This window comes from Sus scrofa, chromosome 6 (assembly GCF_000003025.6).
Source record: "Sus scrofa isolate TJ Tabasco breed Duroc chromosome 6, Sscrofa11.1, whole genome shotgun sequence".
NCBI lineage: Eukaryota > Metazoa > Chordata > Mammalia > Artiodactyla > Suidae > Sus > Sus scrofa.
The window spans coordinates 61,145,970-61,172,215 of NC_010448.4; the positions used below are offsets into that span (position 1 = coordinate 61,145,970).

The 26,246-nt window shown below is 43.9% G+C and overlaps 1 protein-coding gene across 1 annotated transcript in view; it reads right to left on the minus strand.

The window, feature by feature from the left end:
* Positions 11,812 to 26,246, minus strand: part of ZIM2 (zinc finger imprinted 2) — a 35,926-nt gene continuing 21,491 nt past the window's right edge. Inside the window, exons 4-7 of the mRNA XM_021095100.1 lie at positions 20,053 to 20,100; positions 18,827 to 18,953; positions 18,555 to 18,647; positions 11,812 to 15,194 (exon numbers count right to left, since the gene is read on the minus strand). Coding sequence (XP_020950759.1) covers positions 14,233 to 15,194; positions 18,555 to 18,647; positions 18,827 to 18,953; positions 20,053 to 20,100 — 1,230 coding nt within the window. The 3' untranslated portion in view covers positions 11,812 to 14,232. The remainder of the gene's footprint in view (positions 15,195 to 18,554; positions 18,648 to 18,826; positions 18,954 to 20,052; positions 20,101 to 26,246) is intronic.

The window sequence follows — 26,246 nt, forward strand, 5'->3', positions numbered from 1 at the left end:
CATCAGTGGGCAGGCACCAGCCCTTCTCTCCACAAAGCCTCCACAGGCCTCTAGACTACACCCACCTGGGGGCAAACACCAGAAGAAAGAAGACTACAGTCCTGCAGTCTATGGAACGGAGTCCACAAATACTAGTCAGAACCTGTCCCGGGAGTAGCTGGCCCCTGGCCGTTGGGCGGTGAGAGGAGGCACAGGTCCTCTGAAGAAGGCCACTTCTCCAAGGTCGAGAAATGTGACTAACCTGCCACACACCTAAAATACAAAGAGAAATTTAGATAAGATGAGGGCAAAGGAATATGGTCCAGATGAAGGAACAAGAAAAACCCTAGAACAATTAAAGTGGAGACAGATAGGCCATCTACCCGATAAACAGTTCAGAGTAATGCTCATAAAGATGATCCAGGAACCTGGGAAAAGAACAGATGCACAGAGCAGGCAGTCCCAAGAAGGTTTTAACAAAGAGGAAACATAAAACAACCAACCAACCAAAGTTGAGGAATAAATGAGAAACACTAGAAGGAATCAATAGCAGAACAAATGAGGTAGAATGGATCATTGACAGAATAGTTGGTGGAAGGCACTGCTGCAGACAGAATAAAGAAAAAGGGATGAAAAATGAGGACTGCTTAAGAGAAACCTGGGAAAACATCAAACACACCAACATTCACCTTATAGGAATCCTAGAAGAGGAAGTGGAAAGGGCCTGAGGAAACATTTGAACAGATAATTGCTGAAAACTTTCCTCACATGGGAAAGGAAACTGTTACCCAAGTCCAGGAAGTGCAGAGTCCCATACAGGATTAACACACTGAGAATACGTAGTAACCAAATTTCAAAAATTGAACACAAAATATTAAAAGCAGTATGAAAGACATAACAAAACGTACAAGGGAATCCCCATAAGGTTATCAGCTGATTTTTCAGCAGAAACTCTAGGCCAGAAGAGAGTGGCAAGATATATTTAAAGTGATGAAAGGGGAGTTCCCAGTGTGGCTCAGTGGAAATGAACCCAACTAGTATCCATGAGGATGTGGGTTTGGTCCCTGGCCTTGCTCAGTGGGTTAAGGATTGGATGTTGCCTCGAGTGGTGCCGTCAGTTGCAGACCCAGCTTAAATCTTACGTTGCTGAGGCTGTGGTGCAGGTCAGCAGCTGCAGCTCAGATTCAACCCCTGGCCTGGGAACTTCCCTATGCCACACCTGTGGCCATAAAATAAAAGTGACGAAAGGGAAGAAACTCAACCAAGCGTAGTCGTCCCAGCAAGGCTCTTGTTCAGATTCAGTGGGGAAATTGGAAACATCACAGACAAGCAAAAGCTGAAAGAATCCAGCACCACCCAACAAGCTTTACAACAAATGCTAATGGAACTTCCCCAGGCAGAAGAGAAAAGGCCATAACTAGAACCGAGAGAATTATGAACGGGAAGCTCACTGGTAAAGGTAAAGGTACCGTAAAGGTAGGAAGCCATCCACACACAAACTGATAGGGAGTTAAAAGACAGAAGTAACAAAATCATCTGTATACCATGAGCAACAAGCAGTTAAGGGGTACACAGACCTATTAGATGTAAAATATGGTACCAAAACCAGTAAGTGTGAGGAGAGTACAAATACAGGATATTTAAAATAGATTTGAAAGTGAGAGATCATCAACATACAGCAATTGTGTGTGTGTATAGACTGCTGTACCAAAATGCTGTAACCCACAAACCAAAAATGTATGATAGGTAAAGGAATCTAAAGACAGCACTGAAAATAGTCATCATATCACAGAGAACAAAAGAGGAAAGGAATGAAAGGCCTATAAAGATAAATCTGAAACAGTTAATAAAATTGCAGTAAGAACATACACATGAATAATTACCGTAAATATAAATGGAATAATAACCCAGCCAAAAGACACAGACTGGTTGACTGGATACCAAAATAAGACCTACATATACGTTATCTACAAGAGACCCACTTCAGATCTGGAGACACACATGGAATGAAAGCGAACGGAGAGGAAAAGGTACTCCATGCAAATGGAAATCTGCATGGAAACCTGGATTGGCAATACTTGCATCAGACAAAATAGATTTTAAAATGTTTACAAGAGACAAAATAGACTTTAAAAGGCTTACAAGAGACAAAGAAGGACACCACATGGTGATCAAGGGCTCGATCCAAGAAAAGATACAACAATGATAAATACACATGCACCCGACAAAGGATTACCTCAGTATATGAGGCAAATGTTATCAAACATAAAAGGTGAAAATGACAGTGACAAGAATAGTGGGGGATTTAACACTCCACTTACATCAGCAGAAAAGGCATTCAAGTAGAAAATCAATAAGGAAACACAGGCCCTGAATGACATACAGATCACATGCTGGGCCACAAGGCAAGCCTTGGTAAATTTAAGAAAATTAAAATCATCATCAAGCATCTTTTCTGAGCACAGTACTGTGAGGCTATAAACGAACTATAAGGAAAAAAACTGAAAAACACAAACTTGTGGAGGTTACACAGTATATGCTACTAATCCACCAATGGATTGCTGAAGAAATAAACAAAAATACCTGTTTATTTTTGAAACAAGGGAAAATGAAAACTGATCCACAATGATGGGAAGTAGCAAGAGCAGTTTTTTAAAATTTTTTGGGTTTTTTTGCCTTTTCTAGGGCTGCACCCATGGCACATATGGAGGTTCCCAGGCTAGGGGTCCAACCGGAGCTGTAGCCACTGGCCAACACCACAGCCACAGCAACGAGGGATTTGAGCCACATCTGCCACCCACACCACAGCTCACAGCAATGCTGGATCCTCAACCCACCGAGCGAGGCCAGGGATCGAACCTGCAACCTCATGGTTCCCAGTCAGATTTGTTAACCACTGAGCCATGACGGGAACTCCCAAAAGCAGTTGTAAAAGGGAAGTTTATCACCACACAAGCTTAGTACCTCAGGAAACAAGGAAAATCTCATCTCTAAGCTCACACCTAAAGCAACCAGAGAAAGAAGAACACACAGAACCCAAGATTAGCAGGAGGAAAGAAATCATAAATGTGAGGGCATAGGTAAATGAACTAGAGACTAAGAAAACAACAGAAACATCCAGTGGAACTAAAAGCTTGTTCTTGGAAAAGGTAAAATGGATAAGCCTTTAGCCAGACTCATCCAGAAAAAAGGGAGAGGGCCCAAACCAATAAAATAGAAAATAAAAAAGAGAAGTTACAACTGATGCCATACAGAGGACCATGAGACTACTACAAGCAATTACATGTCCATAAAATGGACAACCTAGAAGAAATGGCCAAGTTCTTAGAAAGGTACAATCTCCCAAGACAGAACCAGGAGGAAATAGAAAACAGGAAAATGTCCATGATTTTCTTTTCTGTGGATGCCAAGGCGGGGAGGGAGTGGAATGGATTGGAAATTTGGGGTTCATAGATGCAAACTATTGCCTTTGGAATGGATAAGCAATGAGACCCTGCTGCATAGCACTGGGAACTATAGTCTCTTATGATGGAGTATGATAATGTGAGAAAAAAGAATATATACATGTATGTGTAACTGGGTCACCTTGCTGTACAGTAGAAAATTGACAGAACACTCTAAATCAGCTATAATGGAAAAAATCATTATATAAAAAAATAAGAACAGACCACTTCCAAGTACCGAAATTGAATCTGTGACTTAAAAACTCCCAACAATCCAAGGTCCAGCACCAGATGGTGGGTGTCACAGGCAAATTCTACCAAATGTTTACACAAGAGTTAACACCTTCTGAAGCTATTCCAAAAACTGCCTAGGAGGGAACATGGTCAAAATCATTCTGTGAGGCCACCGTCACCCTGACACCAACACCAGACAATGATATCACAGAAAAGAAAATTACAGGCCAATACCACTGATAAACAGAGATGTAAATATCCTCGACAAAATCCTAGCAACCCCAATCCAACAATAAATTAAAAACATCAAATACCACAGTTCAAGTGAGATGTATCCCAGGGACATAAGGACTTTTTAATATCTGCAAATCAATCCGTGTGATACACCACATCAACAAGTGGAAGAATAAAAACCACATGATCATCTCAAGAGATGCAGGAAAAGCTTTCGATAAAATTCAATATCCATTATAATGAAATCTCTCTAGAAAGTGGGCTGAGACAGAACATAACTGCAACATAATAAAAGCCACGTAGACAAACCCACAGCTAACATCATACTTGGTGGTGAAAAACCGAAAGCATTTCCTCTAAGATCAGAAACAAGACAAAGATGCCCACTCTTGTCCTACAGTCTCGGAAGTCCTAACTGTCATAATCTGAGAAGAAAAAAATAAAAGGTATGCAAATTGGAAAGACATAAAATGGCCACTGTGTGCAGATGACGGGATACTATACATGGAACATCCTAAAGATGCTACCAGTAAACTGTGAGAGCTCATCAGTGAATTCAGCAAAGTTGCAGGAGGAAAAATTAATACACTGAAATTGTATTAATTTTTTCTATACACTAAGAAAAAAAGATAAATTAAGGAACAATCCCATTTACTACTGCATCAAAAAGAGTAAAATATCTAGAAGTCAAAAGACCTAGATATTTGAAGGAAATCAGAGATGACCCAAATAAACGGAAAGATACACCATGCTCTTGGATTGGAAGACTCAGTATTGTCAAAATGACTGGACTACCCAAGGCAATCTACAGGTTCAGTGCAATCCCTGTCAGATCACCAATGGCATATTTCACACAACTAGGACAAAATTTTAACTTTTGTATGGAAATACTAAAGACCCTGAATAGCCAAAGCAATCTTCAGAAAGAAAAAGGCAGCTGGAGGGATCAGGCTTCCTGACCCCAGACTAAACTACAAAGTATATCAACACAGTATGGTACTGGCACAAAAACAGACATAGAGATCAACAGAACAGGAGAAAAAAAAAAAAGCCTAGAAATAAACCCACCTATGGTCAGTTATAATCTATGGAGACAAGAACATACAGTGGAGGAAAGACAGTCTCTTTGGTAAATGGTGCTGGGAAAACTGGACAGCTACATGTAAAAGAATGAAATTGGAACATTCTCGGAGTTCCTGTAATGGCACAGCGGAAACGAATCCCACTAGGAACCATGAGCTTGTGGGTTTGATCCCTGGCCTCGCTCAGTGGGTTAAGGATCTGGCATTGCTGTGAGCTGTGGTGTAGGTTGCAGACGCGGCTCAGATCTGGCATTGGTGTGGCTGTGTCATAGGCTGGCAGCTATAGTTCCTATTAGACCTCTAGCCTGGGAACCTCCATATGCCACCAGTGTGGCCCTACACAGCTAAAAAACAAAAAACCCAGAATAGAACATTCTCTAACACAAAACAAACTCAAATTGCATTAAATATCTAAATGTAAGACAGGACACTGTACAATTTCTAGAGGAAAACACAGGCAGAACACTCTCTGACATAAATAGCAGCAGTATCTCTTCAGACCCACCTCCTAGATTAATGAAGAAAAAAACAAAAATAAACCAGTTGGACCTAATTAAACTTAAAATTTTGGGCACAGCAAGGAAAACCAAAAATAAAGACAACCCATAGGATGGGAGAAGGTATTTGTAAATGAAGCAGCCAACAAGGGATTAATCTCCAAAATACACAATGTACACATGCAGCTCAATATCAAAAAACAACCCAATCGAAAAAGGGGAGATCTTAAAAAGACATTTCTTTAAAGAAGACAGACAGATGGTCAACAGGTACATGAAATAGATGCTCGGCATCACTAATTATTAGAGAAATGCAGATCAAAACTACAGTGAGGTACCACCTCACGCTGGTCAGAAAGGCCATCTTCAGAAAGTCCACAAATGACAAGTGCTGGAGGGGGTGTGGAGAAAAGGGAACCCCCCCCCCATACTGTTGGTGGGAATGTAAGCTGGAACAACCACTGTGGAGAACAGTATGGAGGTTCCTTAAAGAACTAAAAAATAGAACTACCATTTGACCAGTAATCCCACTCCTGGGAATATATCCAGATAAAACTCTAATTTGAAAAGACACGTGCGTGCATTCCAGTGTTCACTGCAGCACTATTTACAACAGCCAAGACGTAGGAGCAACCTAAACATCCATCGGCAGATGAATGGGTAAAGAAGATGGGTATATGCACATAAGGGAACTTTAGCTATAAAAAAGAATGAAATGATGCTATTTGCAGCAACATGGATGGACCCAGTGAGCCAGATGTCAGATATGGGTTTGTATGTGTATTCTTAAAAAATGATACAAACGAACTTATGTACAAAACAGAAATGGACCCACAGACATAGAAAACAAACTTATGGTTACCAAAGGGTCAGGGAGGAGGGGCAGACGGGGAGTTCGGGATTAACCCATGCACACTAGCATGTACGAAATAGATAACCAACAAGGACCTACCGTACCAAGCAGGGAATTCTACTCCATATTCTGCAATAACCTGTGATGGAAAATGATCTGAAAAACGTATAACTGAATCATTTTGCTGTACACTTGAAACCAACACAACATTGTAAATCAACATAATGTTTAAAAATGTTTAAAGGAAAAAAATTCCTCTCCCTCCTCTTCGCTACACCCCCATTCTACTTCCCTGGCTCCTTAGGTGGATGAGTTTGCATCCCACAGAGGTGATTCTTTGTAGCTCAGGCCCTTTCCTGGCTTTATTCCAAGCTGGCCGTTTTACCTGAAAGGCGAAGTGGGCCAGGTACTATGGCAATGGGTCCTGTACTTCCCCCCTCCTTCGGGGTCCCACCTGGAGGAGACCTGATTATCCGGTGGCCTGGGCACCTGCCCTGGACCCAGAGTGGGTGTGGGGCTTATCCCTCTGGGGTGGTATTCACAGGAACATGCACCTGCACACATCCACACGCAAGCCAACTCCGCGGTCCTTCTCTGCCTTTTCCTCCAATAGCATCTCTGGCTCCCAACTGCTTCTGAAGCCTGGGGTTTGGCTGGCTTGAATGCAGGCAGTGGGGCAACACTGAAGTCACCCAATTCCTGGGATGTGGGCTTTTTGAGAAATATAACAAAAAAAAGAAAAAAGAAAAACCCTATACAAAGAAAATCACAACTGCAACATTATGTAGAAATAACTAAGGACAATTTATGAGAACAAAAGCACAAAACTTCACTGGATAATATAAAAGTTTGAATACATAAAAGGACCATATTCCTAGATGCTAAGATTAAATGTAACAATGTTATTTATCCCTAATTCATTTATAAGTTCAATAATCAGCAAAAGGCTGTTCTTAATTGGTAAACAAATTTTCACCTGGAAGAGTAACAAACTTTTTCATATAAATATACATACAGATAAGTACATTTCTTAAAGACACAATGATTGAAGACTCATATAAAAGTTTAAAAGAATATAGATCTCAGATAAAACAGGGTGTCCAAGTGGATGATCCTGACACAGAACGTGTATTATATCATGACTGTGTGTATCCTTTACTAATATTGATGTTGGGGCAATTACCAATGGGGAATAATTTTCATTTTCATAAAATACATCAAATTGAAGAATAAAGTATTTTACGGATAACTACAGGATAAAACAATGTTTAGTGGTTAAATTTATGGACAAAACGACAACAAAATGAAGACAAAGATCCTTACTATATAAAGAGATTGTACAAACTGATAGATACCAAAGCCACATATATGATGCAAAGAGAAGAAATATAATTGCTTAACAAGCCTAGAGGAAAACATCCAACCTCCTTCAAAAAAGAACAGCAGTTAAAGTGAGATAACCGTTCCCTTATTAGCAAAGGTGAAAGGCACTCTTAATCCATAAAGCTAGCAGGACTGGAGGGGACGCACACCCTCACGTGTTAGCAGCAGGGCTCACCCGTACAGCGTTTTCCAAAGATTTATCAGGAACCTTAAAACAATTATTCCCCTTATGACACGGTAATCCCCCTTTGGTGAAATCTAAAAGAATCCTAAATTTGGAAAAGTATTTTAAGCACCAAAATGTTTATTACAGTATCATTTACAATTATGAAAAAAATCAGAACTAAAACATTCAAGTGGAGGGAGGGCCACAGAGAGAAAGCTCTGGGTGTGATGTGCAGCTGTTAACAAGGTGAAAACAACAGACGAGGGGGTGACAGAGCAGTGTGTAAGGTGTACGACTGGGTAGAAAAACAAGGTGTTACTACATGTGTGGAATGATCACAACTACATGAAAACTATGAAATACCTTAAAATAGGCAATATAGCCACATGTGTAAGTAGGGAAGAAAGAAGAGGTACCATGAAAATGAGACCACTTCCCCACCACGCCCTAGAGACAGCCACCCTCATAAATCTACCATTTTTAAATTATAGGAAAACCGAAATGTTAGCGGAGGCCATGGTGTATGTGGGGGATTGGCGAGGTAGGGGGCAGGGCGGAGGAGAGAGAGCTACCGTTCTGGAAAACAAATTGGTTTTAATGAGCCAAGTATTGCTTTAAAACACTAATGCTTCAGAAACACACACTTCAAAAGGAAAGTGAGTTCATGCAAATTAGTAAGAACAAGCGCAAAGGCACAATAGCTAAACGGGCAAAGCCTAGATGATACACAAAGTTTAAAAACCTGTGGAGTAAAAATTCATTAGTAAGCAAAGAATCATTTTTTTGGCTTATCAAATAGGCAAACATTTTTAAGTAATAAATACCCAATGCTGGCAAAGGTGTTCAAATCCTTATTTATACCAGGCATGGTAGAGACAGGTTTCTTGCATATGCAAACTGCTCAGTTTGTCTCATCTGCCTGGCGGGCTGTGCTGAGAAAGATTTGACGCCGTCTTCAGGTTCCGTGGACCCAGAGCGAGTGTAATTGATGACCAACACCTGCCACTGACCCAGGAGGAAGACCCCTTATTTCACAGCCCCCTGAGCTGGGGGTTGCGACTGGCCCTACAGAATCCAATTCGGCACCCCCTTCCGAGAGCCACAGAAATGGCTCACATCTCATCTAGTAATATCACTTTCTGGAAATCTATCTGAAGAAAATAACTATAAATACAATGCTTTGTTAAAACTTTATATAAAAATTAGTCATTTTAAAGTTGTCATTACAAAATCAGACAAAAAGAACTTCAAATTTGTGGTAAGTATATGAAAAACCCTTACTCATAGAAAAACGTGTATAGAAAATACTAAAATATGATCAAATGTGTCTGATGTGCAGCTGCGGTTTACAGCTATGGTTTATTAACTATCACTAAGAAAACTTTAAAAATGTCCACTAGTTACTGAGTGTTTACTATGTGCCAGGTTACACTGATGAGCTTTTCAATAGTTCCAGGGGGAGGCAGTGTTACCACATTTCCTAAGAAAATGAGGCTTAATCGGCTTCTACGCAGGGGCTGGATCTGGCTTCAGCTCAGCCTGGCTGCACAGCCCATACTCTCCCTTCCCTGCCAGGCAGCTCTTCCACCAGCGAACACAACCGCAGTCCTGGGCTGGTATGAATGAGAGTACCCTTGGGAAACCTGTTAGTCTTTGCTTTCTGAAATTTTAATGTGCTTAATATTATTTAAAGAGGAAAAATAAACCTAATAGAACTGTTAAAATGAGGGTCTGAACAAACTATTTCATCTGGGGCTCTTTCCAGGCCCAAAGGCAGTCCTGTTATCCCTTAAGATGGGTTCAGAGTGCAGATTCTTCAGAGAGAAAGCGTGTGTTGGGGAGAGTTGAGTAGTTTAGTTGTTCCCAAGGAAAAAAAAAAATCAGCATAACCTTTAGACCTCGAGGGGAGAAGGCCAGGCGCATCTCCAAAGCCTTCAAGGTACAGGAATCTTTTGGCCCAGAAATTGCACAGCAGGGGACCTCCCCGTGGGAAACAACCATATGCAGACATCAGAGCAAACTGCCCAGGGAGATGCCAAGACCTAGAAGAGGACGGGGAAGCGGAACCACGGTGGCAAAGGACACATTACAGGCACCGCACAGACATCCCATGGGCCCAGTCACCATCTGCCAGCACACAAAGCTGCCATGATATTACTGTGTCCCTAGGTGTACCCTACATCCCTGTGACTTATTTATTTTATAGCTGGAAATTTGTACTTTTTGCTCTTCACATATTAGGCCTCTCCCCCCAACCTTCTATAATACTGAATTATAACTAAATAAAAATGAAAGGTTTTCAAAGGAATAAAACGACAGCAACCCCCGTTTCCAAGCCTAGATGTCTAGTGAAATAAATCTGGCCACATCTATGCAACCAGATGGCAGACAGTCTTGAAAGAGGGAACCAGAGGGCATATTTGTGAATATGCAAAGACATTCGTGATACATCAGAATAAAAGTTACACCTTTAAAACAATGTTAGCATATGATTCTGTTTCTTAAAAATCTTTATTTAAAAACCACATAAATCTATACATAGGAAAAAATGGACAAGTTATATCCCTTTTAGCAGCAAATATGTCTGGGACAGGGAAATACAAATATTCCCCCCAAAACCCCACCAAAATGCAAATACAAATTCTTAAATTTTCTTAAAGGAATACATATAACTTGCATAATCACCAAAGAATGCTTAAAACGAGTGTTTCTAAATTTTTAGAAATTAACCTACGTGTGAGCGCGGTGCCAAGCTGACCTATTAGAACTGGGTGGGGCCAGCAGGGAAGGAGAAGAGCACCGTCCCAGGGTGTCCGCTTGGGAGGCCACGGGGGCTGAAAGTCCACGCAACAGGCTGAGGTAACCACCAGCACAGCTCAAGTGCGGCAAGTAACATACGGAGACGGAGGCCTGTGCATGTTCCATACGCACCAAGTGGACCAGGGGTGCCGGGCAGAGCTGACTACCCATCTGTCACTGCCGCCGTCCGCAGCACGAAGGAAGCAGCGCACAAGGTCAAGTGTGATGCTCCCTGCCTTTCTCGGGTTTAGGCTCCTTAAGAAGCCCTGGCCCGGGGTCCCCAGCAAATGGCCCACACCAGACCCCCGAGAAGTCTTCACCACCTCTTAAGTCAAGTATCTCAAGGCCAGGGTGGAGTGATGGAAGGAGGCACGTAGAGAAAAGTCTAGAAGCAATAATGAAGAAAGAACTAGAGCAGCTGGACCAGGAAGAATACAGTGATGGTGAAAATTTTGAAACCTCTTCACCTGTGAATGGAGCAGCGCTAGGAGAATGACTTTAAAAGGCTGGGTCTTCAGAAAAAGCCAGCACCATGGGCACCCTGACAGGATAGGATATCAAGTACAGAAAACCACCTGTGAGTTCTTGCCAAAAAAAGGTGAAGAGAAAGCTAAGTCCCCAGAGTTGAGAGGTAACGTTCATTCACAGAAAATACAGGGGAAAGAGGAAGAGGCCTAAGGATACCACAGAAAGCAGATACAGTTCAAAGGGGGGACACTGCACAGAACAACTGAGCCACTTCCTCCAGCACCGCATAATCACATAAAGGTGTAAAGCAAACAAAAATGAGGGCCAGCATGATGGTGGCCAGGGCGGGAGGGGGGCGGGGGACGGAGTCATCACCGAATGGATCTAGAGTTTCAGCTGAGCAAGATGAAAAAGCCCTGCACAGTAACATGACTATACTTAACACTACTCAACTGCATGCTCTAAAATGTCTGAGACGGTTAATTTTATATGTTTCTTACCACGACCAAAAATCTTTTAAAAGAGTGCTTCTAAATTAGAAAAAATAAACCTGAATATAAAAAGTGTACCAGAGTTCCCTGGTGGCCCAGAGGTTAAGGATCCAGCTGTCACTGCTGTGGCTCAGGTTCCATCCCTGTGGGAACTCCTGCATGCCACAGGTGCAGCCAAAAAAAAAAAAAAAAAAAGTATCAAAAGTGTTGGGTATATTAGGAATTGGGTGGGGAGAAGAGGGTAATATATTTACATTATTCTTGGGGTCACAGGAGGCATTTAAAAAAAGTGAAAGGAGATTGCTTTAGATTAAGAGAGACTCAAGAAATCACACAACCAAATGCAATCCATGGGCCATGTTTGGATCTGGATTCAAACCAACTGTAAAACGACATATTGGAAATGACTGGGGAAATCTGATGAAGGTCTGAGTAAAATGCTTTTTCAAGTTGATTTAAAACTCTCCTTTTTAAGTAGATATATTTAAGTTAAGAAAAAGATGACACAATTTGAAAGACGATATGTTACATAAATAATAATCCAGGTACAGTGTATACTTAGCAAAAATGGTGAGGGAAGAAGTGAAGTGAGAGCTTGACAAAGGCCTGAGGAAACCTATGACCCTGCGGAAAGAAGATTCCACAAGATAATGATGGGTAGAAATTATCATGAAGGCATGACACAGTTTTTCTGGAGGTGAAGGGAGAGAAATTAAGGAGGGTGTGACATTAGAAGTGATCAGAAAAGGATGGGATCTTGTTGAAAAGGCACAGGAGCCAACTTGGAAGGACTCCCAGGGCCCAGAGCTGGAACAATTCATACAGAAATAAATAGGGGAGGCATTAATTACAGCCCATAGATGAAATAAGTATTCAGGAATCCATAATGACATAAATAAATTACTGAATAAACAAGGAAGGCCACTCATCCTCACAGGAGAACTCCAATTACTAAATGCAGAAGGAACGAGGGAAATAAAAAATCACCATTACAATAATCAGAGGGAAAATGCTATAGGTAAGATCCACTTGCTAGGTGCTAGAACAGGCAAACTTTTGAGGAGAAACCAGATACTTTAACAGTCTCTAAGTTTTTCCTGTACGATGTTTATTAATTACAGAGAGGAAAAAATAAAATTTAACAAACATCATCAACAATAAGACATATCGACATTATGTCCCTCTGTGGTAGGGGCGGCAGGATCAGAAAGCAATTTCTGATTGGAGGGTGGACTGTGTGGAGAAAAGGCAGGGCAGTGAATAACAAGAGCAACGACCCACCCTTCCCGGCAAGAAGTCAGGCTCTGGGACTCTCAGTCCAGCTGGTTCCCAGGCGTCTTTGCATTGGACCACCGTTCAAGCCAGCAATGGAAAAGTTCTACATTACAGCAATATGGCACCTAAGAGGTTTTTAGTGCAACTCGAGGCTTACCTTTTAAAGAGTGAAGCATGTCCAGAAGAGAATTAGGATTTCAGGTGAAGATGGCTGTGTTGATGACGCAAGAACCCAAGAAAAGCAGAAATACTGTTTTCAAACAGGATTGTTTTAAAGGAAGGAGGGGAACAAATGAAAATAATACACCGTAAACCCTCAAACAATTACAGAAAGCTATGAAAAAACTCTCCTTGATCAATAGCAGCATCATAATCTACAAGACTAATTATAAGAAAGCGCTTAGCAAAAATGTACCTCCCTGATCAGTGTCTCAAAAATTCATCACCTCATCCTAAATCATGAGAGAAACGGCTAACAGAACTTCGCCTTAACAAAGCTTTCTGAACCGCTGATCCTGATCTGATTTCATGTGAAACCACGTTGGGAAGACGACTCTTGTCAGTAAGTACAGTACTGTACCTTTTCTTAAAGAGGATATGGCAGGAATTTAAAAAAAGAAAAATCTAGGTTGAGCATGAAGGTAGAAAATAAACATCTCATTGATTCTCAAAACCAAACCAAACCTAGGTTCAGTTCTTGCCCCATCACTGACACCCTAGGTCAAATCAAATGACAACCTGGAGTTTCAAGTTGGCTATAATTATAAAAACAATAAATTTCCTCACCCTAGGTATACTGCAGCATTCCTTAAAACATCAAGTAATATGTATGGCAATGTTTTGTAAGCTCTGAGTTACTATGTAAACATATTCCCGATTACTTCTGGATAAATCCATACAGGGACACGTCACAGATCTCTTTACCAAGGCCTAGGCTGATAACCTCCCGTGCGGTAAAGATACTACATGTAAACACTTCTACACAAACTTAGGCAACAGAATTCCTGTCTGGAGCCCAACTGCCAGTCACCAGCTTTTTATCAGGATGTCAAAATTAAGGACACCACCAAAGAAGGACAAAATCCATTAGTTTCTTTCCTATGCAACAAAAATATTCTCTGTAAGGTTTTCTGCCTGAGTGACTCCTTTTGCAAGAAGACTATTCTACCCTCTTGCAATCATTTGCTGCCTTCTGACCACACCCTGATGAATTCCCAAGTTGTTAACAAGGTGTGAGGAATGATGGGAGACCTCACATTCAGAGCACTGAAAGGGTCTCTCTACAGGAGAAAGCCAAAGATGTTGAGAACGTTCTGACTGGAGGTTTTTCAGGAGTAACTGCACTCAACGGTCTTCTCTTGAGAATGGAGTTGGTAGTGTTGAGTGAGGTAGGAGGGTCGGCCGAAGCACTTCCCACACAGCTGACACTGGTAAGGCCTTTCTTGAGCATGGATGCGATAGTGCTGAATGAGATGTGAACGCCGACTGAAGGCTTTGCCACAGTCACAACACTGACAGGCTCTCTCCCCGACATAGTCATGTTTCCGCTGGTATCTAATCAAATGGGGCTTGTTGCGGGGCAACCCAGGTGGGAGGGCTTTTGCTGCCTCATGGGCTTTGAGATGTTGAAAAAGATGCACATCTTGGATAAAAGCTCTGCCGCACTGGACACATTCATAGTAGTCCTCCTGACGGTGAACTCTGAGGTGGCCACAGACGTCGGCATGCGGGGCGAATGGCTTTCCGCCTTCGCTGCGTCCAGGGCACTTCGCCCCCGAATGAGCCTGCTGGAGTCTGGCGAGGGAGAAGGCTGCTCCGCTTGGTTGGCGTTCCAAGGGCTTCTCCTCACTGTGGACCTGCTCATTTCTCTCGCAGGCCGACTGGGTCCCAAAGCCTCTTCCACAAAGTTCACATTCGCTATGTTTGGTCTCTCGGAGGAGAGACCCTCTGTCCACCAGCTGCGGACTGGTGCAAATTCCAGGAGCAGCATGTTCCTGGGGGTCCTTTGCTAGAAGAATCTCTGATTGTTTGGTAAGATCTGAGCTTCTCTCAAACTGATCACCACCACGGCTTCTTTCCTGATCCAGACACCGGGGGTCACTCACTGCTATAGGAGCCAAAAGTTTCTCTTGGTTGGCCTGGTGCACATCTGATGGATCATCAGAGGACTCCTGTACACACGGGAAGTTACCTGCCTCTGAATCCCCCATTCCTGCCCCCGAGGGAGATTTTTCTATAGGCAGGCTTGGCTCTGGAGTTACATCTTTGGCTTCAGGTTTTTTCTCCCAATCTAAAAGAAATATAAAAGTTCCTCTATTTTTTTTTACTCAGAGAGACACATCATTATAGTAGAAACAGAAGAAAGAGACCAAACATAAACGGCATAGTTTTTATGGAGCTTTGAGAGTTTTCTGGAACCCTAAGGAGAGAATGGGAGGAGGACAGAGGGACGGTAAGCGAGGAAGGGTGAGGACAGGGCAGAAGAGAGACCACCCAGGAGCACCGCACGTTGACCAAGATGCCGAGACACAGACGGGGGATGAGGAGGAAAGCTGGGCTTGGGGTTTGTCTGCGTCTTCTAGACCATGCTTGGTAGGTCACAACCACTCTGAGAAACTATCGGCTGTGGCCATACCAGGACGCCACTTGCCAAGTCAACGTGGGAGATACCGTGCACGTTAAGCAGGTTCCACTCCTGTAGGACTCTTCGAAACCGTTAATGGGCACCTCAGATCCCAAAGATGGGCAGTACAGTGTGCAGCATTTCCCTAACTGATGTCACCATGGAATACTGTTTCTAAGAATGCCTCCTCCCAGAGGCTGCAGGACCACTGGGGAAACCACAGAGTAAAGAGGTCAACAGCCTCTGCTGCTCAGAATAAAGCAAAACAGACTCTCTCTTCTTTGCTTCCGATCTCCTGTCCCACCCTGTCTCTTCAACTCAACATTTATTAAACGTCTACTTCGAGCGAGGCATTATCCAATGAGACAGTCAGAGCAAGTGTGTAAAAGGACTCTAATCAAGCTATAAGTGACTACAGCAGAGAAGACGGAGGAACTTACTCCACTTACCAACAGGAAAGGCGCAACCAAGGGGCCGGCATCAGGACTCGTAAGCAGAGAAGGGGTGGCAGGCCTAGAAAACATCCTGAGCAAAGACATAGAACTGCGAAGGTACCTGCTCTGGGGAGCCAGCACACAGGCTGTGACTTGAAATACCTGTGGGAGACGAGGCTGGGATGTGAATTTTGGGCCCGATGGGAAGAATTTAAATGTGCTGCTAAAAGCTCAGGTTTTCCTTTTTGAGGGAAGTAAGAAGCTGGTCAGAAGTTTGTGCCTTCTGAGTTCAACTCCCTAGGTGGGAACGAAACTGAAAACAAGCAAATCAAGTAAAAGACTGGAACTTTAAGAGGCAACGACAAACTCAGGGGTCACATCCCCGCAGACACGCCAAACATGAGCAGAGTACGAGTGAAAGGGCAGAGCCCGAATGCAGATGAGCAAGGCTTCGGCAGAAGAGGGGTCGGGGCCCCACCACCATGGGGCAGATCTCTTGGGAAGTGGTCTCTGAAGACTCAAGCATGGAGGACCGGGAGACCCTGTCTCTTCCCTGGCCCCACGGCCAGTGTCTCAGCCCGTTCTACCAGCCTCTCACCTGACCTCTCCACCATCAAGCACCAGGCTCAGCCGGTCTGCCTAAAGCCCACTTCCCACAGAACAGCCAGAGGGATCGTTCTAGAACAGTGCTGCCCACAGAACACTCTGACGATGAGCATGGTCTCTATCTTGCTGTCTAGCACAGTGGCCACAGCGCCACGTGACTAAGGAGCACGTGAAACGTGGCTGGTGTGAATGAGGAACTAAACTTTAAATTCTACGTCATTTTAGTGTAAACTTCAGCAGCCACATGTGGCTGGTGGCTACCACACTGAACAGCACACTTCTAAGGTGTCAATAATACTACCTTGGAGTTCCCTAGTGGCCTAGCAGTTAAGGATTCAGCACCGTCACTGCTGTGGCTCGGGTGTGATCCCTAGTCCAGGATCTTCCCATGTTGCAGCATAATAGTAGTAGCAGCAGTAGTAATACTGCCTCATTCCCTGGCCCGAAACCTTTCGGCACCATTTTCACATCTCACTTGGAATGAAACCCATATTCCTTAGCCTGTCCCTATGTGGGCTGGCCCACATCGTTCTCCAAGACCTTATCTTGCACCCCTTCCACTTGGGACCATGTAGCTCTTCTTCCTGCTGTGGGAACACCTAAGCTCATTCCAACCACAAAGCTCCTGTACCTGCTCTTCCCCCGCCTGCAACACGGCTCAAGATTTCTACGCAGACCCACTCTTGTCTCACTCAAATCTCCCTCAGTGAGGCCTTTCCTGGTTGCTTTATCTGTAGAACCTAGGAGAGTGCCTGGCCCACCACAGAAGCTTCCTAAGTATCTATGGCATGATTGACTGAATAAATGATTGAAGGAACAAAAAGCAAAGAAGAGATGACAATGGAGGAAACAGATGCAGGAAGGCGTCCCCTTGGTAGGTCCCTGAATCTTGTCTGGGCATCCACTCCTCGGCCTGCCCGGGAAAAGCAGGGAGGGCAGTCGATCAGCACCAGACTGAGCACAGCTCCTGGCTCGCAAATGCCGTGTGACCTGATACGCAACAGTGGAGAACAAGGCAGGAATGTCAAGGCTTCTGGGAAGGAAACTTCCTCCCCTCGAGAATGCTCCCTGGACATCCCTGCTCTACAGACAGAAACGGGAAGGCACAGTTTTGATTTGCTGGCAGAGTGAAGAGAAGATGAAACCAGTGGTCCCTAAAGACATCACTGAACCCCTAAATCCAACCACCCTCAAAGCCCGGCTGACCAGTACCATAAGCTCACCACCCCCTGTGGCTGTGGTTTTCTGTTAACAGCAACTGAAGGAGAGTGATGCTCCTGGCTGAACACGTGGTGACTCAGAGGAAAGGTGAACAGTCTTCATAGAGACGGTAAAAACAATCAAATATGCAATATGCAGCCACAGAGTTTGGAGAAGGTGAAGTTTAGAAGGTTCTTGTCTTTGAGACCTAAGGATGTCAGTGGGAACCTTTGGGAAAGTTTTAGAACAAAGTAAGAGAGAGAGAGAGAGAAAGAGTGTGTGTGTGTGTGTGTGTGTGTGTGTGTGTGTGTGTGTGTGTGTGTGTGTGTTGGCAGAGGTGGGGTGGAAGCCACACTGTGGGGAGGGGGGCTAGGGAGGGAAGGGGAAGGGGCTTTGGGGTGTGAACAAGTCTGAGAAGCCACCACAAAGAAAATGGGAGGCAGCTAGAAAGAAGAGCAGTTATCATGCCAAGGTTTTGTGTTTGTCTCAGTTAAGGAGGAAAGACCTCGGATTTCCCGCAGCCAAGGGAAGGGACAAACGAACGCAGGGTTGGGACACTAGAGAAAGCAGAGACTGGCCTCCCTGGAGCTGGGCAGGAGAGAAACTCTTGACTCGGAAGGGATGAGCTTCAGAGAGGAGGTGGGAAGGAGGCCCACGGAGAGTTGAAGCCGTGAGAGCCCCAGAGTTGAGCAGGCTTTGAGGAACAGCCCCCGGCCCCTCCCAGCTGACTGGGGGGTTCCTCCATGATTCCCGTCTCCTCAGGCTCCCCCCACCCCCCACTGCTCACCTTGACGTAGCGTGGTCCTGCTGTCTTCCTCCTCTGCCCATGCCTCCTCCTCTTCCAGCCAGGAGATGATGTCAGGCTTAGGGAACTGGTACCCTGTTGAAAAAGGAGACTCTGTCTTGTACCCACAGGAACTCCTAGTCTGGGTTCTAACGACTCTGAGGGAATTAGAAAACGCAGATTTGTAGAGAAGAGAAATAAAGCCCGTTTGCAGTGGTTTTGCCCTCAGGGGACGAAGGGCCATGACGGAGACATTTCTGACCACCACAACTTACCTAGGGAGACCAGGTTCCTGTAATTCTCCAGCATCACCTCCCGGTAGAGGTTCCTCTGAGCAGAACTAAGGTAGGTTAATTCCTCTGGACTGAAGTCCACAGCCACATCCTTGAAAGTCACCAACTCCTAAAATACCAGACACTCCTAAATGATCGAAATCCAGGAATTATCCCAAAGAGGGAGAAAGGCATCTGATGACAGGAGACTGACCATGCAGCAGACTTTTAAACCAGCAGAAAGTTCCTAACCCAAGTGTTCTAATCCAGAGGTTATAGGGACCTGGAAATATACCCTTCTTTGTCTTGTAGTCTGAGAGAAGTGGCAGTATTTCTGAGACAGCTCCTGCTGCTAACTTCTACAGATTTGGGTTGGAGAAGAAAGATCCTTTAAAGTCACTATATAAACAGAGAAAAGGTGCAAATAATTAAAAGCTGAGCAGTATACCTCAGCCTCAGGAATCAGAGGCAGTTGAATTTAAGTTCTGGCTCTGGTCTTTCTCATAAGCTTTGTTGAGTGTGAACAGGTTAAGCCTCAGTAACTCAGCCATAAAACACAAAGAGGTCATAAATTTGAAGAGATATTTTATCTTATTTATAAATAAGAAAATACATTTCCAAATGACAAGGTATAATTTTATACCCATTACACTGCCAAAATTAAGAAGTCTGATTATACCAAATATTATCTAGCATGTGGACCTTGGGGACCTGTTATAAGATGCTAAAGGAAATGTAAACTGGTAAACCACTTAGGACCCCAAAATTCTACTCCCAGGTATGTTTGCTCACATGTACTTGAGCAAATATGTTCACAGCAGCGCTGCTTCTAACATCCAAAATCTGGAATGTACTTGAACATTCATTTCCCAAAGAAGAGAGAAATATATAACGGTAGAGTCATACGATGGAATCACATTCCAGCAGTAAACACTAACCGCAATTTCATGCAACGATCTTGGTAACCATAGGGTGAATTTAAAAGCAGATTTCATAAGGCTACATCAGACTATGATACACATTTTACTAAGGCACATCTTGTATGTTTTCGTGGGGACACCATGCAGACTGAGGAACATCTGACTTAGACCAGGAGCATTACTGGCTGCCCAGCTCCTAGAGGGGGCATATTTGGCTCACTTGTGTTTTTCATTCTTTTTTCAAAACTCGTATTAGCTGCTACCACCAAAAAATGTGTAGATTTCATATTATTAACGGCATCACATTACCTCAGGGGTCCCTGTGGGCATCTTCATGTGGGATCCTTCACGCAGACACTGTAGGGACAGAGAGCTACTCTCAGGAACGGATCATCTAGAGCAGTATTCCTCAACCTTTTTTTTTTCCTTATCTCTCCCTCAAGAATATTTTTAGACGCTTTTTTCCTATTTCACTCCCCATGACTTTTTTTTCTGTTTCTAAAGGAAGGCCAGCATATTAATTTTCTCTAGGTTTCAAAATGTGATTTAGAGAGTAGAAGATGGCGGGATAGCAGGACCGGAGCTCAACTTCTCTCCTAAAACAACAACATTCACAACTAAAGACTGAGCAGTCTCCACCCAAATGGACCAGAAACCTTAAAAAGGATCCCCTACTCCAGAAGAACAAGAGGAGGCCACATCAAGAGGTAGAAGGGGCGATTTCACGATACAAACAACCCCATACCTCCTGGGTGGGAAGCTCCACAGACTGGAAACTAACTGGTTCACAGAGACTCACCTACCGGAGTGAGAGTTCTGAGCCCCACATCAAACTCCCACGTGTGGGGACCTGGCACTGGGAGAAAGAGCCCCCAGAGCATCTGGCATTGAAGGCCAGTGGGGCTTGTTCGCAAGAGCTCCACGGGACTGGGGGAAATAGAGACCCCATTCTTAAAAGGCGCACACAGACTTTCACGTGCACTGAGTCCCAGGGCAAAGCAAAGTCTCCAAGGGAATCTGGGTCAAACCTGACCGCAGTTCTTGGAGGACATCCTGGGAAAACAGGGGTGAATGTGGCTTGTTGTGAGGGACAGACACTGAAGGCAAAGCTCTCGGGATTATTCAGCAGCGGCCCTTTTCTGGAGGAGGCCATTTTGGGAAAATCTGGCCCCACCCATCGGCTCTGAGAAGCCCCAGGGCAAACAACAATCCAGGTGGGCTCAAAGCACCACCCCTCAGTAAACAGGCTGCCTGAAGACCCCTCAGGCACACAGCTGCCTCTAATCCCATCCAGAGACTAAGCCCCACCCACCAGAGGGATTAGAATCGGCTCCTCCCACCAGGGGGCAGGCACCAGCCCCTCCCATCAGGAAGCCTACAGCAGCCCCCCATACCAACTTCAGCCACAGGGGGGCAGACATCAGAAGTAAGAGAGGCTACAACTCTAGTATCTGTCAAAAGGTCACCACACCAAAAACCTATCAAAATGAAAAGACAGAGGACTATAACTCAGATGAGGGAGAAAGAAAAAACCCCAGAAAAACAGCTAAGCCATGAGGAGATTCTCAACCTCCAGGAAAAAGACTTTAGACTGTTGATGCTGAAGAAGATGCAAGACATTGGAAATAAACTGGAGGCAAAGATGGATAACTTACAGGAAACACTGACCAAAGAGATACAAGATATACAACTTAAAAAAGAGAGATGCAAAACACAGTAACTGAAATAAAAAATTCACTAGAAGCAGCTAACAGCAGAATACAGGAGGCAGAAGAACGAATAGGCAAGGTGGAGGACAGATTAGTGGAAATTACAGATGCAGAACAGAAAAGAGAAAAAAGATTTAAAACAAATGAAGAGAGACTCAGAGAACTCTGGGACAACGTGAAACACACCAACATCCGTATTATAAGGGTGCCAGAAGGAGAAGAGAGAGACAAGGAGACAGAAAAAATATTCCAAGAGATAATAGCCAAAAACTTCCCTAACATGGGGAAGGAATCACTCACTCAAATCCAAGAAGCACAACAAGTACCATATAAAATAAACCCAAGAAGGAACAGCCCTAGACACATACTAATCAAACTGACCAAAATTAAAGACAAAGAGAAAATCTTGAAAGCAGCTAGGGAAAAGAAACAAATAACATACAAGGGAACCCCGATAAGGTTATCAGCAGATTTTTCAACAGAAACTCTGCAGGCCAGAAGGGAGTGGCATGATATACTCAAAGTGATGAAAGGAAAAAACCTCCAACCAAGATTAAAGGTTCTCGTTCAGATTTGAAGGAGAAATCAAAACCCTCTCAGATAAGCAAAAGCTGAGAGAATTCAGCAACACTAAACCAGCCTTACAACAAATACTAAAGGAACTTCTCTAGGCAGAAAAGAACAAGAGAAGAAGGAAAGGAAAAAGAGCAGCAAAAACAAATCCAAAGTAATTAATAAAATGGCAATAAGAACATACATATCAATAATTACCTTAAATGTGAATGGACTAAATGCCCCAACCAAAAGACATAGACTGGCTGAATGGATACAAAAACAAGACCCATATATATGCTGTCTTCAAGAGACCCACTTCACTTCTAGGGACACATACAAATTGAAAGTGAGAGGATGGAAGAAAATATTTCATGCAAACGGGGATCAAAAGAAAGCTGGAGTAGCAATACTCATATCAGACAAAATAGACTTTAAAATGAAGAATATTTTCAGGGACAAAGAGGGACATTACATAATGATCAAAGGATCAATCCAAGAAGATGTTATAACAATTTTAAATATCTACGCACCCAACACAGGTTCACCACCATATATAAGGCAACTGCTAACAACCTTAAAAGGAGAAATTGACAATAACACAATCATAGTGGGGGACTTTAACACCCCACTTACAGCAATAGACAGATCAACCAGATAGAAAATCAATAAGGAAACATAGGCCCTGAATGAAGCATTAAACCAAATGGACTTAATAGATATTGATAGGACATTTCATCCAAAAGCAACAGAATACACATTCTTCTCAAGTGCACATGGAACATTCTCTAAGATTGACCATATCCTGGGCTACAAATCCAACCTCAGTAACTTTAAGAAAATTGAAATTATATCAAGCATCTTTTCCGACCACAATACTATACGACTGGAAATCAACAACAAGGAAAAAACTACAAAAAACACAAACACATGGAGACTCAACAACATGCTACTAAACAACCAATGGATCACTGAAGAAATCAAAGAGGAAATTAAAAAATACCTAGCAGCAAATGACAATGAAGATACGACACTCCAAAACCTATGGGATGCAGCAAAAGCCATTCTAAGAGGAAAGTTTATAGCAATACAAGCCCACCTCAGGAAACAAGAAAAAGCCCAAATAAACAAGCTAACTTTACATCTAAAGAAGCTTGAGAGAGAAGAACAGACAAGATCTAAAGTTAGTAGAAGCAAAGAAATCATAAAGATCAGAGCAGAAATCAATGAAATAGAAACAAAGAAAACCATAGAAAAGATCAATGAAACGAAAAGCTGGTTCTTTGAAAAGATCAACAAAATTGATAAACCCCTAGCCAGACTTATCAAGCAAAAAAGAGAGAGGACTCAAATCAATAAAATTAGAAATGAAAAAGGAGAAGTAACAACGGACACCACAGAAATACAAAGGATCATAAGAGACTACTATATGCAACTATATGCCAATAAATGGAAAACCTAGAAGAAATGGACAAATTCTTAGAAAAGTACAATCTTCCAAGACTAAACCAATATGAAATAGAAAAGATGAATGGACCCATCACAAGAACTGAAATTGAAACTTTGATTAAAAAACTTCCAACATGGGAGAGGACAAGATGGCAGAGGAGTAGGGGGACACGCTCACCCTCTCCCACAAAACAACAAAAAAAAGCACATCTACAGAATAAATGACTCGCACAGAACAGCAACCAATCGCTAGCAGAGGAACCTAAACTTCAATAACGGCAAGAGGTTCGTGACATTACTGTGCAGAACTGGAGAAAAGAGGAAAGTGAGAGAAGGTGAATCCGAGCGGGACGGGTGCTCTCGAAAGGGAACTGAGGAGGAGAAAGGGATCCCACACCCTAGAAAGTCACCTACTCGGGGGAAAGATCAAACTAACCAGAGGAATCTCCAGATGCAGAGAAGAGTGTAGCAGTATGTTGAGGTACTGAAAAGCCGATCAAGAACCCAATGGACCATCTGAACTACGGGCACAGTCACCAAAAATTGAGACGCCTGGGTGGGGGCTGGGCACCTAGACCTCGGCTCCAGAGGTTAGTCCCGAGAACGGGCTGGGGGGGGGCGGGGCAGAGCGGAGACTGCTTGGGAGGTCTAGAAACCAGTCTGTCAAGTTTGACGGGGCAGAGACTGCCTGGGAGACTAGAAAACAAAGCTGTCGCAGAGGAAGGGAGCAATACTTTAGGGGCAGGGAAGTGGAAAGCCGCATCAGAGGGAACCTGGGAGAAGAGCCTGGTCTGCACCCGTGCTGGGGAGGGGAAAGAAAAAGGGGTGGGTCCCCATAGAATACTCCTCACGCCACAGCAAGCTTACAGCCCAATAACTAGCAGAAAGCTGTGCTTCCCAGTGCATCCCCTCCCCCCACCCCCACCACCCCCTACACTCTCGCCGGACATGCGGCTGCCTGCCACCTGGGAGGGCTGGCCTCAACAATTGCCTGAAGCCTACCACCGCAGGGGCTGTCCCTGCACAGGCCTGCTTGCCCTTTGGAGGGGCTACACTTCCGCAGAGCAGCACCAAACACCACCAGCCCCCGAGAAAAGGCCTGCAGCCCAGAAAAGCTAGAACAAGCCTAGCCAGGCCGTGAATAGATCGGCCTAATTCTCAGACGGTTTTTCTGAGTCGGGCTGCCCCACGGAGGAGCCTCTTGGGTTTCCAGCGGCCCTGCTACCCGCCCAAGCCCCCAGGGAGCCCTAGTGGATCAGCTGCATAGGACTGCCAGCTCCAGGCAGGACCCCCTGCAGCCCAGAAAAGTTGCAACAAGCCTGGCCAAGCCTGGAAAAGATCTCAGACGGTCTTTCTGAGTCGGGCTGCCCTGGGGAGGAGCCTCTTGGGTTTTCAGCAGCCCTAATAGCCACCCAAGCCCTCAGGGGGTGCCCCACTCCCACAGAATAGCTGCTCAGCACCACAAGCCCCATGGAGGAGCCCCTGCAGCCCAGAAAAGCTGCAACAAGCTTGGCCAGACTGTGAAAAGATCCACCTACATTCTCAGGCCGTCCTTCTGAGTTGGGCTGCCCTAGGGAAGAGCCTCTTAGGTTCTCAGTGACCCAGATAGCTGCTCCAGCCCCCAGGGGGTGCTGCACTCCTGAGAAACAGCTGCCCAACACCGCCAACCCCCTGCAAGAACCCCACAGCCTAAAGACACCAGAGCAAGCTCTGCCTGACCAAGTGAAATCTGCTACCATCGTGGTGTGGACCTCCCAGTCCTGTCTGCCCTCAGGAAGTCCATCTTTGCTTCAAAGAAACACTGTTAGCCCCATAAACACTCCAGAAAAGCCACACTGCCTCAAAAAAGATTGACCAACAACGCCAGTCCTCAGGAAATATTCCACAGCAGTGACAAGGCAAACACTGCCCGATAACAGAGAGTACAACTCCCTCAGGAGAAAGAAAACGAGAAAGATGAAGAAGCTGAGAAACCACCCCCAGTGAAACCAACAAGAGAACTCACCTAAAACAGTCAACAATGAAACAGATCTATACAGTCTGACAGACCTGGAGTTCAAAAGAGAAATAGTGAAAATACTGAAGGAATTAAGAGAAGATATGAACAGAAATGGATATACCCTCAGAAAGGAACTAGAAAATATAAGGAGGAGCCAAGAAAAACTAGAACATTCATTTGCAGAGATGCCAACTGAACTAAGGGCAGTAAAAACCAGAATGAATAATGCAGAAGAACGAATCAGTGATATGGAAGAGAGAATAATGGGAATCACTCAATCCGGTCAACAGACAGAAAACCGAATCAAAAAACTGGAAAGCAATATAAGAGACCTATGGGATAATATAAAGCGGGCCAATCTACGCATAATAGGAATTCCAGAAGGAGTAGAAAAAGATAAGGGAATGGAAAATATATTTGAAGAAATTATCGATGGAAACTTCCCAAATCTAAAGGATACTGGGTTCAAAATACAAGAAGCACAGAGGGCCCCAAACAAACTGAACCCAAACAGACCCACACCAAGACACATCATAATAAAAATGGCGAAAGTTAGTGATAAAGAGAGGATCCTAAAGGCAGCAAGAGAAAAACAGAATGTTATCTACAAGGGAACCCCCATAAGAATATCAGCTGATTTCTCTACAGAAACACTACAGGCCAGGAGGGAATGGCAAGAGATATTTAAAGTGCTCAAAGGAAAAAATATGCAACCTAGAATACTCTATCCAGCAAGAATATCATTTAAAATAGAAGGGGAAATAAAAATTTTTCCCAACAAACAAAAACTTAAA